We start from the raw sequence: 19,891 nt of genomic DNA on the forward strand, positions 1-19,891 counted from the left end.
CATCACCACCACCACCATCACCACCACCATCACCATCACCATCACCATCACCACCACCACCACCATCACCATCACCACCACCACCACCACCACCACCATCACCACCACCATCACCACCACCACCACCACCATCACCACCACCACCATCACCACCACCATCACCACCATCACCACCACCATCACTTTTACAAAAAACGCGATTCTAAAAGCTTAGAGATCTCCAGTGAATACTAGAAAGGACTGCCCTTCTAGCATCCAGCCTGTTACTGGGTTTTCGTAACAAGTAGTCAGTATCCTTGTCCAATTATCCATTATAATTCAGTATGGTTCAATAGTGCTTTAGGATTACAACTGGTAGGCTACTAACTAGAGAAGTTAAAATTTAATAAATTTATTAAGTCTATAAGTTGTCTAGAGGTATATTATCAAAGTAAATTAAATCACATCAATCAAAATAAAATCAATCTCTCGAGTTCAATATTATTGTGCTGAAAGCACATATCACATTTATAATTCTTAAGTACCGTCAGGTACATTAACATTTAATAAGATATTACAAATATGTACAAGTAAGTGTGTGTAAGCGTGTAAGTGCTCTTAAGTAGTTAGCTATGTCTCAAGACTCGAATAAGACTTAAACAAGTGACTGACAAAGTCCTCAAATAAACTAACATCTTGACCGACTGGCAACCCGAACAGTCAGCTTGAACAACAAAGAATGCTAAGCCCAATAGCAATACAATATCAAGCGACTGCAACACAGAATCAGGAACTGGGAAATAATATAACGACACTAAGTAGGGACCATCAGCAGATCCTCCACTAAAGTTACAAAACTCCCATATTACTGAATCTAGGTTCAGCATAGGAAACACTGTGACTGTGACAATACACAGGAACCAGTACAAAATTAGGTCAGAAGCTATAGCTCGGGACCTGAGATGTTCAGAGTGTCTATGTGACACACAACCTCACTACAACGTCGAAAATCACAAAGTCTATACAATGTTCTGTGAACAAAGTTCTACAGAACTAACAAGAATAATGAGACAGACAATCTGTCCAACCACCAAGCGAGTCTCCAGCAGACTGACAATTTCACGAGAGGTGAGGACACCCCCCCCTCGATCACGTGATAGCTACGTGGACAACTGCAGCTCAGAAGCCGGCAGTATAACGAGCGACAAGCGATAATTACAGTAGTTTGACAATCAAGACTAACTGAGCACATTTTATATACATCCTAACAACATAAGCTAAATAACAATATAACAGTCAAATAATAATATAAAGTCATACATTTACGATTTAGCTATTATCGCAAATATAAGCAATATAAAATTAAATGAAAAGGTAATATACATTACATATATATATACATAATCATCATTGTAACCCATTCAGGGGTTGCAACAATCACCACCATCACCACCATCACCACCATCACCATCACCACCATCACCACCACCACCACCACCACCATCACCACCACCACCATCTACACCATCACCATCATCACCACCACCATCACCACCACCACCATCACCACTATCAGCCATCACAACCACCACTACTATCAGCCGTCACAACCACCACCACTACTATCAGCCATCACAACCACCACCACTACTATCAGCCGTCACAACCACCACCACTACTATCAGCCGTCACAACCACTACTATCAGCCGTCACAACCACCACCACTACTATCAGCCATCACAACCACCACCACTACTATCAGCCGTCACAACCACCACCACTACTATCAGCCGTCACAACCACCACCACTACTATCAGCCGTCACAACCACCACCACTACTATCAGCCGTCACAACCACCACCACTACTATCAGCCGTCACAACCACCACCACTACTATCAGCCGTCACAACCACCACCACTATCAGCCGTCACAACCACAACCACTACTATCAGCCGTCACAACCACCACCACTATCAGCAGTCACAACAACCACCACTACTATCAGCCGTAACAACCACCACCACTACTATCAGCCGTAACAACCACCACCACTACTATCAGCCGTCACAACCACCACCACTACTATCAGCCGTCACAACCACCACCACTACTATCAGCCGTCACAACCACCACCACAACTATCAGCCGTCACAGCCACCACCACTACTATCAGCCATCACAACCACTACCACTACTATCAGCCGTCACAACCACCACCACTACTATCAGCCGTCACAACCACCACTACTATCAGCCGTCTCAACCACAACCACTACTATCAGCCTTCACAACCACCACTACCAACAGTTGTCACAACCACCACTACTATCAGCCGTCACAACCACCACCACCACTACTATCAGCCATCACAACCACCACCACTACTATCAGCCGTCACAACCACCACCACTACTATCAGCCGTCACAACCACCACTACTATCAGCCGTCACAACCACCACCACTACTATCAGCCGTCACAACCACCACCACCACTATCAGCCATCAAAACCACCACCACTACTATCAGCCGTCACAACCACCACCACTACTATCAGCCGTCACAACCACCACTACTATCAGCCGTCACAACCACCACTACTATCAGTCGTCACAACCACCACTACTATCAGCCATCACAAACACCACCACTACTGTCAGCTTTCACAACCACCACTACTATCAGCCATCACAACCACCACCACTACTATCAGCCGTCAGAACCACCACTACTATCAGCCGTCACAACCACCACCACTACTATCAGCCGTCACAACCACCACTACTATCAGCCGTCACAACCACCACCACTACTATCAGCCGTCACAACCACCACTACTATCAGCCTTCACAATTACCACCACTACTATCAGCCGTCACAACCACCACCACTACTATCAGCCGTCACAACCACCACCACTACTATCAGCCGTCACAACCACCACCACTACTATCAGCCGTCACAACCACCACTACTACTATCAGCCGTCACAACCACCACTACTATCAGCCGTCACAACCACCACCACCCGTCACTTCCCAACACAATGATGTTTACAATAAGCTTATCAGCTTCACAAGTGATAAGAAATAAGCAGGTTATCTCCCGAGTGTATTAACAAGTACACTCCAGGAGTTTACACCTCCATACCTTGAGAGGATTGTCCTCAGAAAGGTCACCTTCCTCTGATATATATCTTGCTGTAAATTGTATACATCAACAGTAGAATTTCTTCTGTTGACCATTTTTTGGGTCTGGCTTCTTTTTTGGTCATGTGTTTTTGTGCTACCGTCCGAAGAATGGATACAAGGTGCACGATAAACTAGCCACTACCATCCACAGGATGGATACAAGGTGCACGATAAACTAGCCACTACCATCCACAGGATGGATACAAGGTGCACAATAAACTAGCCACTACCATCCACAGGATGGATACAAGGTGCACGATAAACTAGCCACTACCATCCACAGGATGGATACAAGGTGCACGATAAACTAGCCACTACCATCCACAGGATGGATACAAGGTGCACGATAAACTAGCCACTACCATCCACAGGATGGATACAAGGTGCACAATAAACTAGCCACTACCATCCACAGGATGGATACAAGGTGCACGATAAACTAGCCACTACCATCCACAGGATGGATACAAGGTGCACGATAAACTAGCCACTACCATCCACAGGATGGATACAAGGTGCACGATAAACTAGCCACTACCATCCACAGGATGGATACAAGGTGCACGATAAACTAGCCACTACCATCCACAGGATGGATACAAGGTGCACGATAAACTAGCCACTACCATCCACAGGATGGATACAAGGTGCACGATAAACTAGCCACTACCATCCACAGGATGGATACAAGGTGCACGATAAATTAGCCACTACCATCCACAGGCTGGATACAAGGTGCACGATAAACTAGCCACTACCATCCACAGGCTGGATACAAGGTGCACGATAAACTAGCCACTACCATCCACAGGATGGATACAAGGTGCACGGTAAACTAGCCACTACCATCCACAGGATGGATACAAGGTGCACGATAAACTAGCCACTACCATCCACGGGATGGATACAAGGTGCACAATAAACTAGCCACTACCATCCACAGGACGGATACAAGGTGCACAATAAACTAGCCACTACCATCCACAGGATGGATACAAGGTGCACAATAAACTAGCCACTACCATCCACAGGATGGATACAAGGTGCACAATAAACTAGCCACTACCATCCACAGGATGGATACAAGGTGCACGATAAACTAGCCACTGCCATCCACAGGATGGATACAAGGTGCACAATAAACTAGCCACTACCATCCACAGGATGGATACAAGGTGCACAATAAACTAGCCACTACCATCCACAGGATGGATACAAGGTGCACAATAAACTAGCCACTGCCATCCACAGGATGGATACAAGGTGCACGATAAACTAGCCACTTCGGCAGTATAATTTAATATCTCCAATATGCAAAGGGGAAAGTGCCAAGGTTCCCCAGTCATCCATGATGACCTCTGTTCTCACTATACCAGCCACCTAGTTACCAAAATAAGTACCAACGAACTCTACTAGCTTCTAGCTGGGTTACCTGTATTATACCTGGGGGGGCGTGTGGTTTCGGGGGTCAACGACCCCGCGGCCAGGTCCATAACCGAGTTGTAGAAAATATCTATAGAACCTTTCCCCTTTTCAGTTTCATAATTGAAAGAAATGGTGCCCACGGGCGGTGCACCAACAGCCTGATCGATCAGGCCAGCAACCTGAAGGCCTGGGACGGGCCGCGGGGGGCGCTGACCCCTGGAAGACTATAGATAACCTACGGGTTGATAAAGAAGACTTTTGCAATACTTTGGTTTCTTAACTCTGGAAACGTATCGCCAGCCAGTAACTTCTTCAGTCCAGTACAGAGAAACGATGGAAAATAAGCGGAGTGTGAGGTAGTCAGTCCCTCAGTCTGGAGTTGATGCGTTCAGTCATCAATGTCGAAGAAAATACTTTGTTCAAGACTGATGGACTCAACACATCAATTCCAAGCTGAGGGACTGATTACCTCAAACTTCGCTTATTTTTCCACCGTTCTTCGTATTGGACTGATGAAGCCGCTGGCTGGTGAATCGTTTCCTCAATAAAGACTCCCAAATCTTGCACCAGTTTATCATTCTTCTGTTTATGTATCGTTCCAGTCACGGTATTTTGTCTTTATGTTCTTAAGTATTGTGATCAGTTAAACTGTAGTATTGTGATCAGTTAAACTGTAGTCTTGTGATCAGTTAAACTGTAGTATTGTGATCAGTTAAACTGTAGTATTGTGATCAGTTAAACTGTAGTCTTGTGATCAGTTAAACTGTAGTCTTGTGATCAGTTAAACTGTAGTATTGTGATCAGTTAAACTGTAGTCTTGTGATCAGTTAAACTGTAGTATTGTGATCAGTTAAACTGTAGTATTGTGATCAGTTAAACTGTAGTCTTGTGATCAGTTAAACTGTAGTATTGTGATCAGTTAAACTGTAGTCTTGTGATCAGTTAAACTGTAGTCTTGTGATCAGTTAAACTGCAGTATTGTGATCATTTAAACTGTAGTGATGTCTAACTTCTTTACTTTGTACTTGAGAACCCAAAAATATTTAATTTGGCCTCAGAATTTACAAAATTTATGTATATATTAAAAGGTAAATGTGATGATTCTGTTCTTCGTGCACCTTTGGGAAGATGCTGGACACATGTAGGTTGGAATGGGCGGATTTGCGAAGAATATGCCAGTAGACCTTCTGCAGTGTTTCTCCATTTTTATGCATGCACCAGATTGGTATAAATCTTACCTGGAGGGTATTCCGGGGGTCAACGCCCCCGCGGCGCGGTCCATGACCAGGCCTCGCCATGACCTTGGGTATAGGTACCAACCAACTGGCTTAGAAGCGAAAAGTGATCAAGATCCCAGGACCGAAACGTTTTTAATGAATACGTCGTAATGTTGACTCACGAGTTTTTCTAAACCCGGACCAAGTTACTTTCCCATGGTGACAGCAACGTCCAATAAACAGCGTAATAAGAACCTGCTGTCTAATACGCTCATACATTCTCGTTGGATTTTTTAGATGCTGTCGAATAAACAGTTTAGTGCAATATTGATAGCTTGTTAGACTAGCCCAGTAAACATTAAGGCTAATGCCCTGGCACTATCACTGCAACTGTTACCCTGGCACACTATCATTGCAACTATTACCCTGGCCCACTATCACTGCAACTGTTACCCTGGCCCACTATCACTGCAACTGTTACCCTGGCCCACTATCACTGCAACTGTTACCCTGGCCCACTATCACTGCAACTGTTACCCTGGCCCACTATCACTGCAACTGTTACCCTGGCCCACTATCACTGCAACTGTTACCCTGGCCCACTATCACTGCAACTGTTACCCTCGCCCACTATCACTGCAACTGTTACCCTGGCCCACTATCACTGCAACTGTTACCCTGGCCCACTATCACTGCAACTGTTACCCTGGCCCACTATCACTGCAACTGTTACCCTGGCCCACTATCACTGCAACTGTTACCCTGGCCCACTATCACTGCAACTGTTACCCTCGCCCACTATCACTGCAACTGTTACCCTGGCCCACTATCACTGCAACTGTTACCCTGGCCCACTATCACTGCAACTGTTACCCTGGCCCACTATCACTGCAACTGTTGCCTTGGCACTATCACTGTAACTGTTACCCTGGCCCACCATCACTGCAACTGTTACCCTGGCACACTATCACTGCAACTGTTACCCTGGCCCACTATCACTGCAACTGTTACCCTGGCCCACTATCACTGCAACTGTTACCCTGGCCCACTATCACTGCAGCTGTTTCCCTGGCACTATCACTGTAACTGTTACCCTGGCCCACTATCACTTCAACTGATACCCTGGCACTATCACTGTAACTGTTACCCTGGCCCACTATCACTGCAACTGTTACCCTGGCCCACTATCACTGCAACTGTTACCCTGGCCCACTATCACTGCAACTGTTACCCTGGCCCACTATCACTGCAACTGTTACCCTGGCACTATCACTGTAACTGTTACCCTGGCACTATCACTGCAACTGTTACCCTGGCACACTATCACTGCAACTGTTACCCTGGCACACTATCACTGCAACTGTTACCCTGGCACACTATCACTGCAACAGTTACCCTGGCCCACTATTACTGCAACTGTTACCCTGGCCCACTATCACTGCAACTGTTACCCTGGCACTATTACTGCAACAGTTACCCTGGTCCACTATCACTGCAACTGTTACCCTGGCCCACTATCACTGCAACAGTTACCCTGGCACACTATCACTGCAACTGTTACCCTGGCCCACTAGCACTGCAGCTGTTACCCTGGCCCACTATCACTGCAACTGTTACCCTAGCACTATCACTGCAACAGTTACCCTGGCACACTAGCATTGCAACTGTTACCCTGGCCCACTATCACTGCAACTGTTACCCTGGCACTATCACTGCAACAGTTACTCTGGCACACTATCAGTGCAACTGTTACCCTGGCACACTATCACTGCATCTGTTACCCTGGCACACTATCACTGCAACTGTTACCCTGGCACACTATCACTGCAACTGTTACCCTGGCACACTATCACTGCAACTGTTACCCTGGCACACTATCACTGCAACTGTTACCCTGGCCCACTATCACTGCAACTGTTACCCTGGCCCACTATCACTGCAACTGTTGAGAATCAGTGATGTTCTTTGCGATAGATAGTGTTATCGCGAACCCGAGACTTGATGAACGGAAACTGTTGGAGGAAGGAGAAGGCAAGAGGAGGAGGTGGTAAGGAGGAAGCAGGAACCAGGAGAGACTAGGGTGAGGGAGGTGTAAGATAGGAGTTAGAGGGATATAAGGAGTTGGAATGGAGTAAGTGGAGGAAGAGGAAGGATGGGAGTTACAAGTCCACTTTTATGCTTCCTGTTTTAATCAGTGGAGTGGAAGGGAGGGTGGTGTGGAAGGGAGGGTGGAATGGAAGGGAGGTGGAATAGAAGGGAGGGTGGAGTGGGAGGTGGAATAGAAGGGAGGGTGGAGTGGGAGGTGGAATAGAAGGGATGGTTGAGTTTTGATAACGGAGGTCCGGTAACAATGGAGGAGGGAGTACAGATAATGGGCTCAGAGAATCTTCGTAGCAACCCTCCCTTTTCCCTTCCTTCCTCCCTCTCTTTCTTCCTTCCTTCGTTTCCTCTCTCATTCTTCTCATTTCTATGTCCTTCTCATTCTCCCTACTCCTCCTCGCCCTTTTCTCTTTCCTTCCTCCACCCTCCGTCTCTAAGTTCCATTCCTCCCTCCCCTCCATTCCTCTCTCCCTCTCTCTTCCTCCCCTCCTCTCTCCATTCTTCTTTTCCATCCCCTCTTCCTCCCTTGATGTATTAAATTTTATTTCTAAAAATATGAAAACAACTTTCTCTCTCTCTCTCTCTCTCTCTCTCTCTCTCTCTCTCTCTCTCTCTCTCTCTCTCTCTCCCTCCCTCCCTCTCCCTCTCTCCCTCATACACACAAAGAGTTATCTCCATTTTTTACTCTCTTATTCGAGTTACAGCGGCAGGGATTGTGAGGTTTTTAAAGCGAGGCTTGTGTGGTATTGTCAGGGTTCAGCTTTCTATACACACACAGGCACTGTGACTAGACCCCTGCAACCATAAATAGGTGAGTACACACGCACACACACACACACACACACACACACACACACACACACACACACAGCAAACCTCCTCACTAGAGGAAGACCACAGGGTAAGCACAGTGTCGAGTATATTACCAGAGGTTCCGACCGACCGGAATGGACAGATGTGAGAATTATGGTAGCATGACATGTAGAAGTCGTAAACCTATACGTCACTCTTTTAACCTATTAATTCTTGTCATGATTACCTCTTTTTTAATCAATCTACTTTATTACCTCAAGTTTCGTTATTCACAAACTGATATTCCTAACGTGTATTATTCATAGACTTCACAAATAAATCTGCTGTACGGAATGTAGCCTAGGCTAGGCTTATCAATTCCCTTGTTACTCATTATCTCAACCAAGGGTAATTTCTATATTTAAGTACATATATTTTTTTTATTTTTCTAATGTATAGTGTATTTTTTTCGGTCGTATGTGCGGATGGACGTAAGTCGCATACGTCGAAAGTCGGGGAGGATCCGTACACGTTTAACGAATGTAAGATTAAGCTATAGGAATCTCCACAGTTTTCCACGACATTTTTCACAACATATATCTAGGTCAGTTTGGAGTGTGTAGCTGCGACTTAGAACCCACATCTCATAAAACTTATGAAGGGATTAGATTAGATTTTTGACGCCGAAGTGGCTAGTTTATTGTGTATATCCATTCTGTGAGGGGTAGCGCAAGATATGGATGCACCAAAAGCTTAGGAACTAGGCCCACAAAAGGGTTTCCAGAGTACATCCGGATTTAGATCTACAGTTCACTAATCTGTTGCAAGCAAATTTAGGAAATTTACTTAAGTCTGGTATCTTGTTTTCATTAATAAGAAATCATGACATATCGCATAGTTTATTATACTCTTTATATTCTTCAGTAAGTGGACAATTAAGCACAGTGTTCATGATAGTGACCAGAGGGTTAACCAGTACTTGCATTTTTGATCATGTGTGTGTGTGCCAAATTGCCATCTATTCACATTACAACTTTGGTTTATCTGTGTCAGCATTAGGAGAGAAGCAAATAATGAAGCTGAATGTTACACATATCAAGAAACTGGAGACAATGCAGAGATTTACAAGATTAGTCCCAGAGGTAAGGGGAAGGACCCATCAGGAGAAACTAGCGGAATTGAACCTGACGATATTAGAAGACCCAGTGAAGACATGATAATATAAAATATTCAAGATGACTTAATAGGGTGAACAAGGATAGACTGCTCGAGAGGCGGGGAACGGGTACACGAGGGCATAGCTAGAAATTAAAGCCACATGAGTCACAGGGATGCCAGGACCTGTTTCTTCACCCTGATGCAGTTCAAGAAGTGGAATGACCCCTGACAGTGTAGTGGAGGCAGACACTATACATAGTTTCAAGACTAGACATGACAGACGCAACGAGGTTATTATTATATTTAGACGAAAGCCCTAAACCTGTAGGAAGGGGTCAAATAACGCCTGGGGAATGGGAAGCAATCGGATTCGATGCAAGTGGAGGACAATTCCAATTCCTGGAGTTAAGCACTCCACACCAGTGTCAAGGAACCTGCCTTGACGGGTCCGCGAGGCTAGACGATATATTTTTCGACCCTGGAAGAACAACTAGAAGGAACTCAGAGATAAGGACCCACTATGGGTGAGGGGGAAGTGGAGATAGTTGAAGAATAACTGCGGAAGAGGAAATTACAGAAAGAAGAAAAGTGCTGGAATTAAACCCAGCAGCATTTCAACTCAACACGGGAATACGGTCGTGAGGGTTTCCAGGTAGCGTACAAGTGTCGTCACTGACTCCTGAAACAAGAGCACTGTTAAGGTTTACTCAGCCCTGTAACAACTTCAGTAAGTATTATCAAGGCTGGCTCCTCCTCAGGAAAATTAGTGAATAGAAAAAGAATAATAAGTCAAATATAAAACAATATGAATTTTTATCCTACTTGAAAAAAAAATGAAAAATTAAATATAAAAATAATATCTGAATTCAACGCTAATATATACAGTGAGACTGGGGTGTCTGGTTGATGTTGTTGACACCGCGTATTGTAGAAATTGTAGCCGTTGCTGATGATGGGGGGGGGGGGGTCACAGATGTTCAGTGACAACCCAACGACTAGTTCTTCACAGAGTCTAGCCTTGAATAGTCTGTCAAGATGATAGGAACGCAGGTCTTTCACCACTGCAAAGATGAGGGGTAGTTGCCTGGGGTTGGCTACACTTATCAGGTATGTAGATAACAAGTGACGTCCCAGAACTCATGTGAAGTTCGTCTCCTTCAACACTGTTTCTTTGGTTGCCAAATGACCCGAGCTGACATTCCAAGAGTTGTGTTGGGAGCTGCGAGTCAAGTGATTACCATTTGGTCGGAGCCCCACACGTCACCTTTCCGGGTGGAGAAAAGGGGGGGGGGATAGCGGAGCTAGACACTGACACTACCTTAACAAGCAGACTGGCAATCAAACTATCGTCACCATATACTCGCTCGCTACTCTTATCTGTGGAACTTTTCCCTCACAAGCACTGATGCGCGTGTAGCGGCGGCACTATTAAAAGCCTTATAACAGCAGACGTTGACTTCATAGCTGTGGATGGATGGATAACGGCAGTCATACAGTCTGGTGCCGTTCACGGCAGGTGTCGTGCCTGCCGTGTGGCAGACAGGATCACGTCTCATGATGCTGTGCAGGACCACCCACTAAACACAGGTGCTCAGGGCGCTAGCAAACCAAAAACACATTTAAAAAAGTTTAAATTTTTTAATTTTATAGTTGAAATTTAAGAAAAAAATATCAAAACTAATCATATGTGTGTGTACGTACGTTGTACAGTATTTTGCTTTTAGTTTAAGAACTGAGATAAGATTCAGTGTGAAATACAACCATGTGAGTGGAGGAGGAGGACAGAAACGTAAACTGCTGGAAGAAACAAATCACATTATTATTATTACAATCAAGGGGGAAGCGCTAAACCCGGAGGATTATACAGCGCCTGGGGGGGATGTGGAAGGCATTCAGGCTTAATTTGGGGAACTGGAGCACAGATCCAATTCCCTAAATCAAGAGCCCCTCACCAACATCAAGGAACCTTCCTTGAGGGGAAAACAAATCACAAAATCTAATGAAATCTTTAAAACTGACGTCCTTTTTCCAGTGCGAATCCATCATCATCATCTCTCAAGTAGCACAGATACCGTTCCAAAATCTGTAGGTGTTACAGACTCACTCTTAATGGTGAAACGAAGACCATCCCGAAGACCAGCGTGAACCTGGCCATGCGTGAATCCTGGTATGTGTGGGCTGATATCAGTAAGTATGACGTAGCTTACTAGTGAAATCGTTAACCAAATCACTTGTAAGAAGAAACAACGTCAGATTTTTACTAACAGCAAACAAGATATTACCTAAACTAATACAATCTGTCTAAAAGCGAATGGTATGATATACTTGATAATGGGTAACTAAAGTGTAATGAACACTTGTCAATGGTCAATAATAAACCAACGTGGAGACAGAAACTCAGATCAAGTGATCTGTATATTTCGACCCCCTTCTGGGATCATCTTCATCAGATCTGCTGAAGACGGTCCCAAAAAGGGATGAAAATATAGAAATCAATTAATCTTCTAAGTCGAGTCGAGTCTTCTAAGTTTCTGTCTTCACCTTGGTTATTATTTTTATACTTGATAATGTCTTCTGCAAACACCGTCAACAGAAAGTCTGTACTGTTTTGTGTACAAACTTCTGGCACATAAGTCTTCAATATCCAGGCTTGCTGGAGAGTGCTTAGTAACTGTCGGAAGTCTCTTAATTGAACAACAGGAAACTAGCACTGCGCAGAGATTAATTGTCCGTCTACTTTGGACTGACAAAAATTATTAGGAGAATACTTAAAGGAAGAGTGAATACTAGCAACCAGTGTTGGATGGAATAGCTGGTGTTCTTCGAACATTAACTGGAAATGGTCTGCCTTTCCAGGCATCAAATGAGACGTCTGCGTCTCTGCAAATTGAATGAAAATTTCTAGATACTATTGGGCTCGTGGATAAGTTTGACCCATCTGAAGCAGGCCATCTCAAAATACGGAAATGCTAGCAAATGCATGGGTGGGAATGGGTGGTTTTGATAAGGAGTTGCCTGGTATGGGCCAGTAGCCTGCTGCAATGTTCCTCCATCCTATTATAATTCATTAGTTTTTTTTTTGTTTATTCCACCAGTTTACGTTACTATCCTCCTTCCCACCACTCATCTTATTTTTCACACTGCCTCTTATCTCAGTTCTTAAATTAAAAGCAAAAATTTTGGTGAACTTATCGGTCTAATAAGTTTTAAAGTTTGTTCATTTATTGTGGATGAAATGCCGCTATTTCATTTAATCTGTCGACTCTACACCTGGTCTTGGAAATATTAATGAATCGAGTATTGCACTATTGTTTTGCGCTTCCCACAAAGGAAAAGCAATTTGCAACTTTCCTTAGCTGTAAAAGCAACACTGGTGAAGAAATGGCAAATCAAGCAGTGCATTATTAACCGTGCCAAGTTTGCACAATAACTTTCACAAGGAGCAGAGGCGAATCTTATGACGACGCTGCCAACACTCAGGACGTTATCTAGGAGAGCAGTGGAAGATCTTAGAAATGAACAAACCAGATGCAAATAACCCGTGCACAGGAGAGATAAAAGCTTACGACGACGCTTCGGTCCGATTTGGACAATGCATTTACAGTCACACTAACACAAGTAAGAGGGAGTCAGTATATACAGTGTACCTCGGTATACGATCAACTCCCAACTCAAACAATTATGTAAGTTTATTATTGTACGTGCTTTTGTAAGTGTAATTTTGGAGGTCTGAAACGGATTAATCTACTTTACATTATTCCTTATGGGAATAAATTCGGTACACGAACAGATCGGCACGCAAACAGCCTTCTAGAACGAATTAAGGTCGCATACCGAGGTACCACTGTACAAACCATATTCCGGTGCTGCACGCGCAGTCTTCCTCATCGGTGTGTTGTTGACTGCTGCCCTGTGGCAGTAAATCTTTTTTTTCTCTCAACAGTCCGGTTAATTTATACGTTTTTCTCTGCCTCGACTACCGATGGGTAGTTTTTTAAACATATCTGGGCAATGTTCGTGTGTTAAATCTTTGGAGGTACACCTCTCCACTCACTCAAAAATTCTGATCCACTGATCCCAACCCCGACTTGCTGATGCGGCTTAATTTTGCAGACATGCTGTATTTAAATCAACATACTCTATTAAAACGTACATTTATAATATGATTGACCATTATTTCTTCTAATGCTCATTACTAAATATTCACACACACTCTACAGGCTACATAAATGCTTGTTAATGGTGAAAAATGGCAATAACTAGTGAGAAACATGAGTGAATACGATAATGGTATTGAATACCCACAAGTTAATAAGATACATATGCAACAGTTAAGTATCTTTATTCCGAAACGTTCCGCCTACACAGTAGGCTTCTTCAGTTAAGTCCAGAGGCAGCAGAAGCTGCCGCCTCTCACCAGTTATTGCCGTTTTTCACCATTATATCATTGAAAACCATGAGCTTACCTTACTGACGGTGTTCCTAGTGTCCCAGGAGGAACTGTTAACACCACTTACCTGCAAATTAAACATCAATACTTAATAACATACAAGTACCAGCTCAAATTATATCCTTCAGACCCTTCCTACGGTAATATTCCTCCCCCCTAAGATCTCTACAAGTATCCCCAGGTATACGTTTCACCCTCATCTATTTTTTTACACGAAAATTTAGAGGCTAAGAGTTGTTATCCTACCTCGGCTTATTTAAAAGCCTAGTCCTAAGGTTCTGTCAGCATCTCAAACATTACGGAAAATTATAAACTTGTGGTATATCAAATAGTTATGTGAAAAAGACGAAAATAATTTTTCAAGGTACTATGGAGTTAAAATTAAGATGATCTTTCTGTAGTCTAAAGGAAACTCGCCTTCACATGACGGTAGATGGTGCCCGGATGACTCTTCCAGCCAGGTGGTGCTGGTAGCCAGGTGGTGCTGGAGTCCAGGTGGTGCTGGAGTCCAGGTGGTGCTGGAGCACACTAAATATTACTGACTTAAGCATATTTGGTAAAGTAAACTTACGCTAAATCAGCATGTGTCATCGGCACTTCCAGTATACATCGACACTTCCGCAAACACTGGCACTTCAGAATCAATAACACTTATGCATTTATAACACTTTTGGATCAATGACACTATCGGACTACTGGCACTAATATATTATCAACAAACCATACCACGGGCGGGATTTGAACCAGCGGTCAGAGAGTCTCAAAACTCCAGACCGTCGCGTTAGCCACTGGACCAGCTAGCCACAATAAGATTCGTCCAACTAGGCCATGTTGACGGCATTGAGGGGACTTGAGCTAGAGTTCGTCACGGCCACGCTAGCTGGAGATTCGTCTGTAAAAACTTGCATTTGTGGCCACAGTGGTGCATGTGCTAACCTTCCTATGGTGTAGAAATATACCTAGTTGGATGAATCTTATTGTGGCTAGCTGGTCCAGTGGCTAACGCGACGGGCTGGAGTTTTGAGACTCTCTGACCGCGGGTTCAAATCTCGCCCGTGGTATGATTTGTTTGCAATCGTGTCATTACGATTTCGTGAGTCATATCATCAACACTTCAGTATCAACACTTTAGCAATATCAACACTTACATTACAAAACTTCCGTGTCATCAACTCAGTGTATATACACAGCTTTTGTTGTACGTATAACAGCTGGTTGATTTAACAGGTTTTAAGCTTACTGACTCCTTGACTACCAGTCAAGAACACTTAAATCCCTAAAAACTAAGTGTATATAGTACACTGACAGACATACACCTCTCGGTGTATATAACCTGGTGAGGCCTGACGTCCGTCTTACACAGGGTGCACCTCTCTTCACACTGAGAGTATCCAAGTTCTACTTCCCAGCTCTGAAATTGGTCATTAACTCTGGTCTCGAAGGCTGATTGGTTAATGAGGGCAGTTTGAAGCCTGTCGACAACACTAGGGTCATTAAAGGATGCGCGTAACCTTTTCACAGCCAGGGCCCCCTGTTCGATTCCCGGCGAGGGTAAACACATTGGGTGTGTTTCTTTACACCGGTTGTCTATGTTCACCCATCAGTAAAATGGGTACCTGGGTGTTAGTGGACTGGTGTGGGTCGCATCCTGGGACAAAACTGACCTAATTTCCCGAAATGCTCAGCATAACAAGCGGCTTTCTATATAGTAGTATGTCACTGATGTCAGCTAGGACTGTATACCGTGAACTTATAGAAAAAAAAGATATGATTAATCACACATAGGGATTAAACTCTCAGAAACACACAGAAATACAATTCACTGTATATACCCTTGTAAGGAGTCGAAGACTCCATCTCTCACTAACGAATCGTAAACTTACATATTTCTTACCACCCTACCAACATCAAACACTTCTCTCCCTTGATGCTTATAACCTATTATTCAGATTAATCTTGCTAAATGGTATTCAGTATACATGTATATATGCAGCATAACTGCAGGAGGACATGCTACGTGAAGGACGAGGCATGAGACTGCTTTGAAGAGTAAGGCACTTGTGCAACACTTGTGCAACACTTGTGCAACACTTGTGCAACACTTGTGCAATACCTGTACAACACCTGTACAATACCTGTGCAACACCTGTGCAACACCTGTGCAATACCTGTGCAACACCTGTGCAACTCCTGTGCAATTCTTGGGTATATTTATTGTTGACTGAAATGTTTCGCCTATGCAGTAGGTTTCTTCAGTCAGATACAAAGCTTCAATAAAAACAAAGATACAAGTTGGTTTCGTCAGTCACATCCAACACTTCAGTTAACAATGAAGACACCCGACCACTGCACGTGTGTCTTACTCTTCAGCTTGTCGGTATTAAATACCATTTAACAGGGTGTGGGATACTTTAGGTTCATATGGTTCACCAGGGAAAGCTTCGTTGTCTCACAGTACACGATGAGGCTTCGATCATTGGTTTAAAATCATTTTCTCTTTATTGCTTCTATCCCTCATTTTATTATTCAGTTTATTTGTTAAATGTAATTATTTGTCAAATAATCTGCTGTGTATTTTGTTGCGTTTGTGAGAGTAATGCTCATAATCACTTTAAAATACTGATTCTACCTCATGGTCATAAGCCTCATAAGAAAGTTAAGCTGTAGCTCCTGTAATGGTTTTTGAGGTAGAGAGGTAGCTATTCTATTTTAGAGAGATGAGGATGTCTGGCCTGATGTTGTATGGATGTTCAATGTGTTTTGATCACATCTCAAGATGGAGGACAGGAACTACTCCAGAGTGAGAGCACTCATCGACGATCTGCAGATAGCCAACATTGCTGTTCTGTATTTCAAAATAATCAACATTCGCATCACAATCACCTACCTGGTAACCTGGTCAGGCAGGAATCTGGCCGACCTGGGCTGTAACCATCCCATCGCCACCGCACTCAAACTTCTACAATTATGTGGGTGACAAACTCAACGACTTCCACAAAGACACGTTACATTTAAGTAGGAGTAGGGAGTCTGGAATTGGTGTTCCCAACAGCATCTTCACTGCCAAGGCATCCCGCATCTCAGCTGACCTCAGTGTGTATGAGCCTCATCTTGTGGCCTCCACCATGACCCACATGATTGGGCACAACCTCTATATGAAACAGATGATGGAAGAGGGCCAAATTGCTGCTGCCAGGACTGGCATGGGTGTATTATGTCAAAGAATGTGGTTGGTCAAAGTTCTCTAAGTGCTCGATCGATGGCTACCATCATGCTTTGCAAACTGTTGAGGAAATTGTCTTTTCCATACTCCAATTAAGTTTAAGATCAATGGAAACAGAAAGTGGAAATGGGAGAGTAGATGAAGGTGAACAGTGTGACTGTGGACAGAGAGAGGTGTGTAACCTCAATGATCCTTGTTGTGACCCCCTCGCATGTCTTTAGCTGGAGACAGAGTGCGCCAGTGGTCCTTGCTGTGATAGCTGCCGGTTACCTCCCAAAGGTTACATGTGTTGTAAGGCACAAACTAAATGTGACATTCCAGCATTTTGTAACGGACTTTATGGCAGATACCCCATGGATATATACAAGAAAACTGACAACAAGTGTGGAAATGGGACTATGGTGGTCAGGCATCTTGTGAAACGTGCTACAAGCAGTTTAATAAATGGTTTGAGACACTTATGCAAGATATGGGAATCTTTATCAAGGAAACGTTTCGCCACACAGTGGCTTCATCAGTCCAATACAAAGCAGAGGGGTAAGAAGAGTTTGAGGTAATCAGTCCCTCAGCCTAGAACCGATGTACAAGAGTGGACTGAACACATCGATTCCAGGCTGAGGGACTGATTACTTCAAATTCCTCCTCTCCTTACCCCTTTCTGCTTTGTGTTCAACTGAAGAAGCCATTGTGTGGCGAAACGTTTCCTTAATAAAGATTCCCATATGTTGCATAAGTGTCTCAATCTTCAAGCAGTTTATTGTTGATGGTGTCATCTACGGCAACTGTGGCCGCCATCACAATGGCAGCTATATCAAATGTGAAATTGGGAACATCATGTGTGGAACCTTGCAGTGCCATCATGGGATGCAGCATCCAGTCACTCCCAACACAGACCAGTTACTCGCCCCGAACCATAGTTGTCACTGGCGGACATCAGTATGAGTGCAAAACAGTATGATATGAAATGGGAGACGAGAGGAAGAGGGGAGGTGATTGGACGCTGATCAACGATGGAACAGCATGTGGGGAAAAGCTGATTTGTGTGAATCAAACATGCGAGTCACTATATCCATACATTGAGCCTGGGCATTGTGAGACTAATAACAGTACCCTTGAGTGCTCGGGCCACGGGGTGTTCTCCAGCGTCAACTCCTGCTTCTGCACCCCGGGTTTGACTGGCGTAGACTGCTCCATTTTCGACAACAGCTCCCTCTACACCACACTAATCCAGTTGATTCTCAAGGGCCACCCTATCCACCATCCACGATGAAGACCTCACCATCTAATATGTCCAGCAACTCCTCTGATCTAAAACAAGGACGCAGCGCGCAATATATTGAGCAGCACGGTAGTGACACAGTGTACCTCGTAGCTGGGTTGGTATCAGGAATGGGCGGGGTGTTCTTTGCGTTAGCGTTCATGGCTTTGTGCTACAGACACAAGATCACGATACCCAAGTATGATGCACCATATTTCAAGCGACCTAGAGTAAAGAAGCCTCCTCAGCAGCACCTCCAGTCTATGATTAGTAAAACAGAGGAAATATCACTTGATATGGGTAGCCTAATTACCTTTGGCAACATCCCCAGCTATAACAGCAGTCGTTTGCCCACTGGCAGATAAAAGATAAAGCAATTAAAAGATCCAAAGGAGCAATAAATGAATGGAACAGACTGCCTGCACATGTCAAAGACAGTCATAGCATGAACCAGTTCAAGAAAAGTGCCGAAAGAAACCTAATGAATGTAGCGACAGAAAAGGACGAGAATTATTTTTTTTTATATTTTTAACTAACACACATGAAAATATCTCCTTCATAATAAAATATAATAATATAATAATAAGGTAACTAAAGGACCCTAATGGAAATAAGTCGATCTGACATTTTTGGGTTATCCCAGGTTCTCTACACATATGTTATGTATGATAATCTATGTAACTGTATTTGTGTATACCTGAATATACTTACTAGTCAAGGGAACTCAGAAACATGGTGAAACGTTGAGAGTATTCTAATATACCGAGGCTTCTTAACTGTACAGTAACACCTGTCTGTAAAGTTTACGGGTAGCCGTAACCTAGTGCAGTCGATAGGCTTCAAATCCCTCATTAGGCAATCCACCAACCTTCGCGATGTCTTAACCAAGATGAGGGAAATGCCTTCCTTGGATCAACAGGGGACTGAAACCCATCTAGCTTAAATCACATTGACCGGACGACAAAAGAGAGTTCTCGAGCGCATTCAGAAGTGAAACTCATATTTTTTTATACAGAAAAAACACACATGTAGACGCGACAAAAAAGACAACAGGACCAACACTAGTGGACAGAAGGAAGTGACAGACAACAGAAG

The 19,891-nt window shown here is 43.9% G+C and overlaps 2 protein-coding genes across 6 annotated transcripts in view; both read left to right on the forward strand.

Moving 5' to 3' along the window:
• Positions 1 to 19,891, forward strand: part of Rgk3 (Rad, Gem/Kir family member 3) — a 402,462-nt gene that overhangs the window by 335,052 nt on the left and 47,519 nt on the right. The gene's annotated exons all lie outside the window — the stretch shown is intronic.
• On the forward strand, positions 17,092 to 19,161 carry LOC138855175 (disintegrin and metalloproteinase domain-containing protein 11-like). Its single transcript, XM_070102914.1, is given in 10 exon segments — positions 17,092 to 17,267; positions 17,269 to 17,474; positions 17,477 to 17,548; positions 17,551 to 17,607; positions 17,610 to 17,652; positions 17,654 to 17,931; positions 17,934 to 17,979; positions 18,297 to 18,434; positions 18,436 to 18,758; positions 18,761 to 19,161. Coding segments are annotated over 10 exon segments (1,740 nt in total).

The sequence above is a fragment of the Cherax quadricarinatus genome, chromosome 84, assembly GCF_038502225.1.
Source record: "Cherax quadricarinatus isolate ZL_2023a chromosome 84, ASM3850222v1, whole genome shotgun sequence".
Taxonomy (NCBI): Eukaryota; Metazoa; Arthropoda; class Malacostraca; order Decapoda; family Parastacidae; genus Cherax; species Cherax quadricarinatus.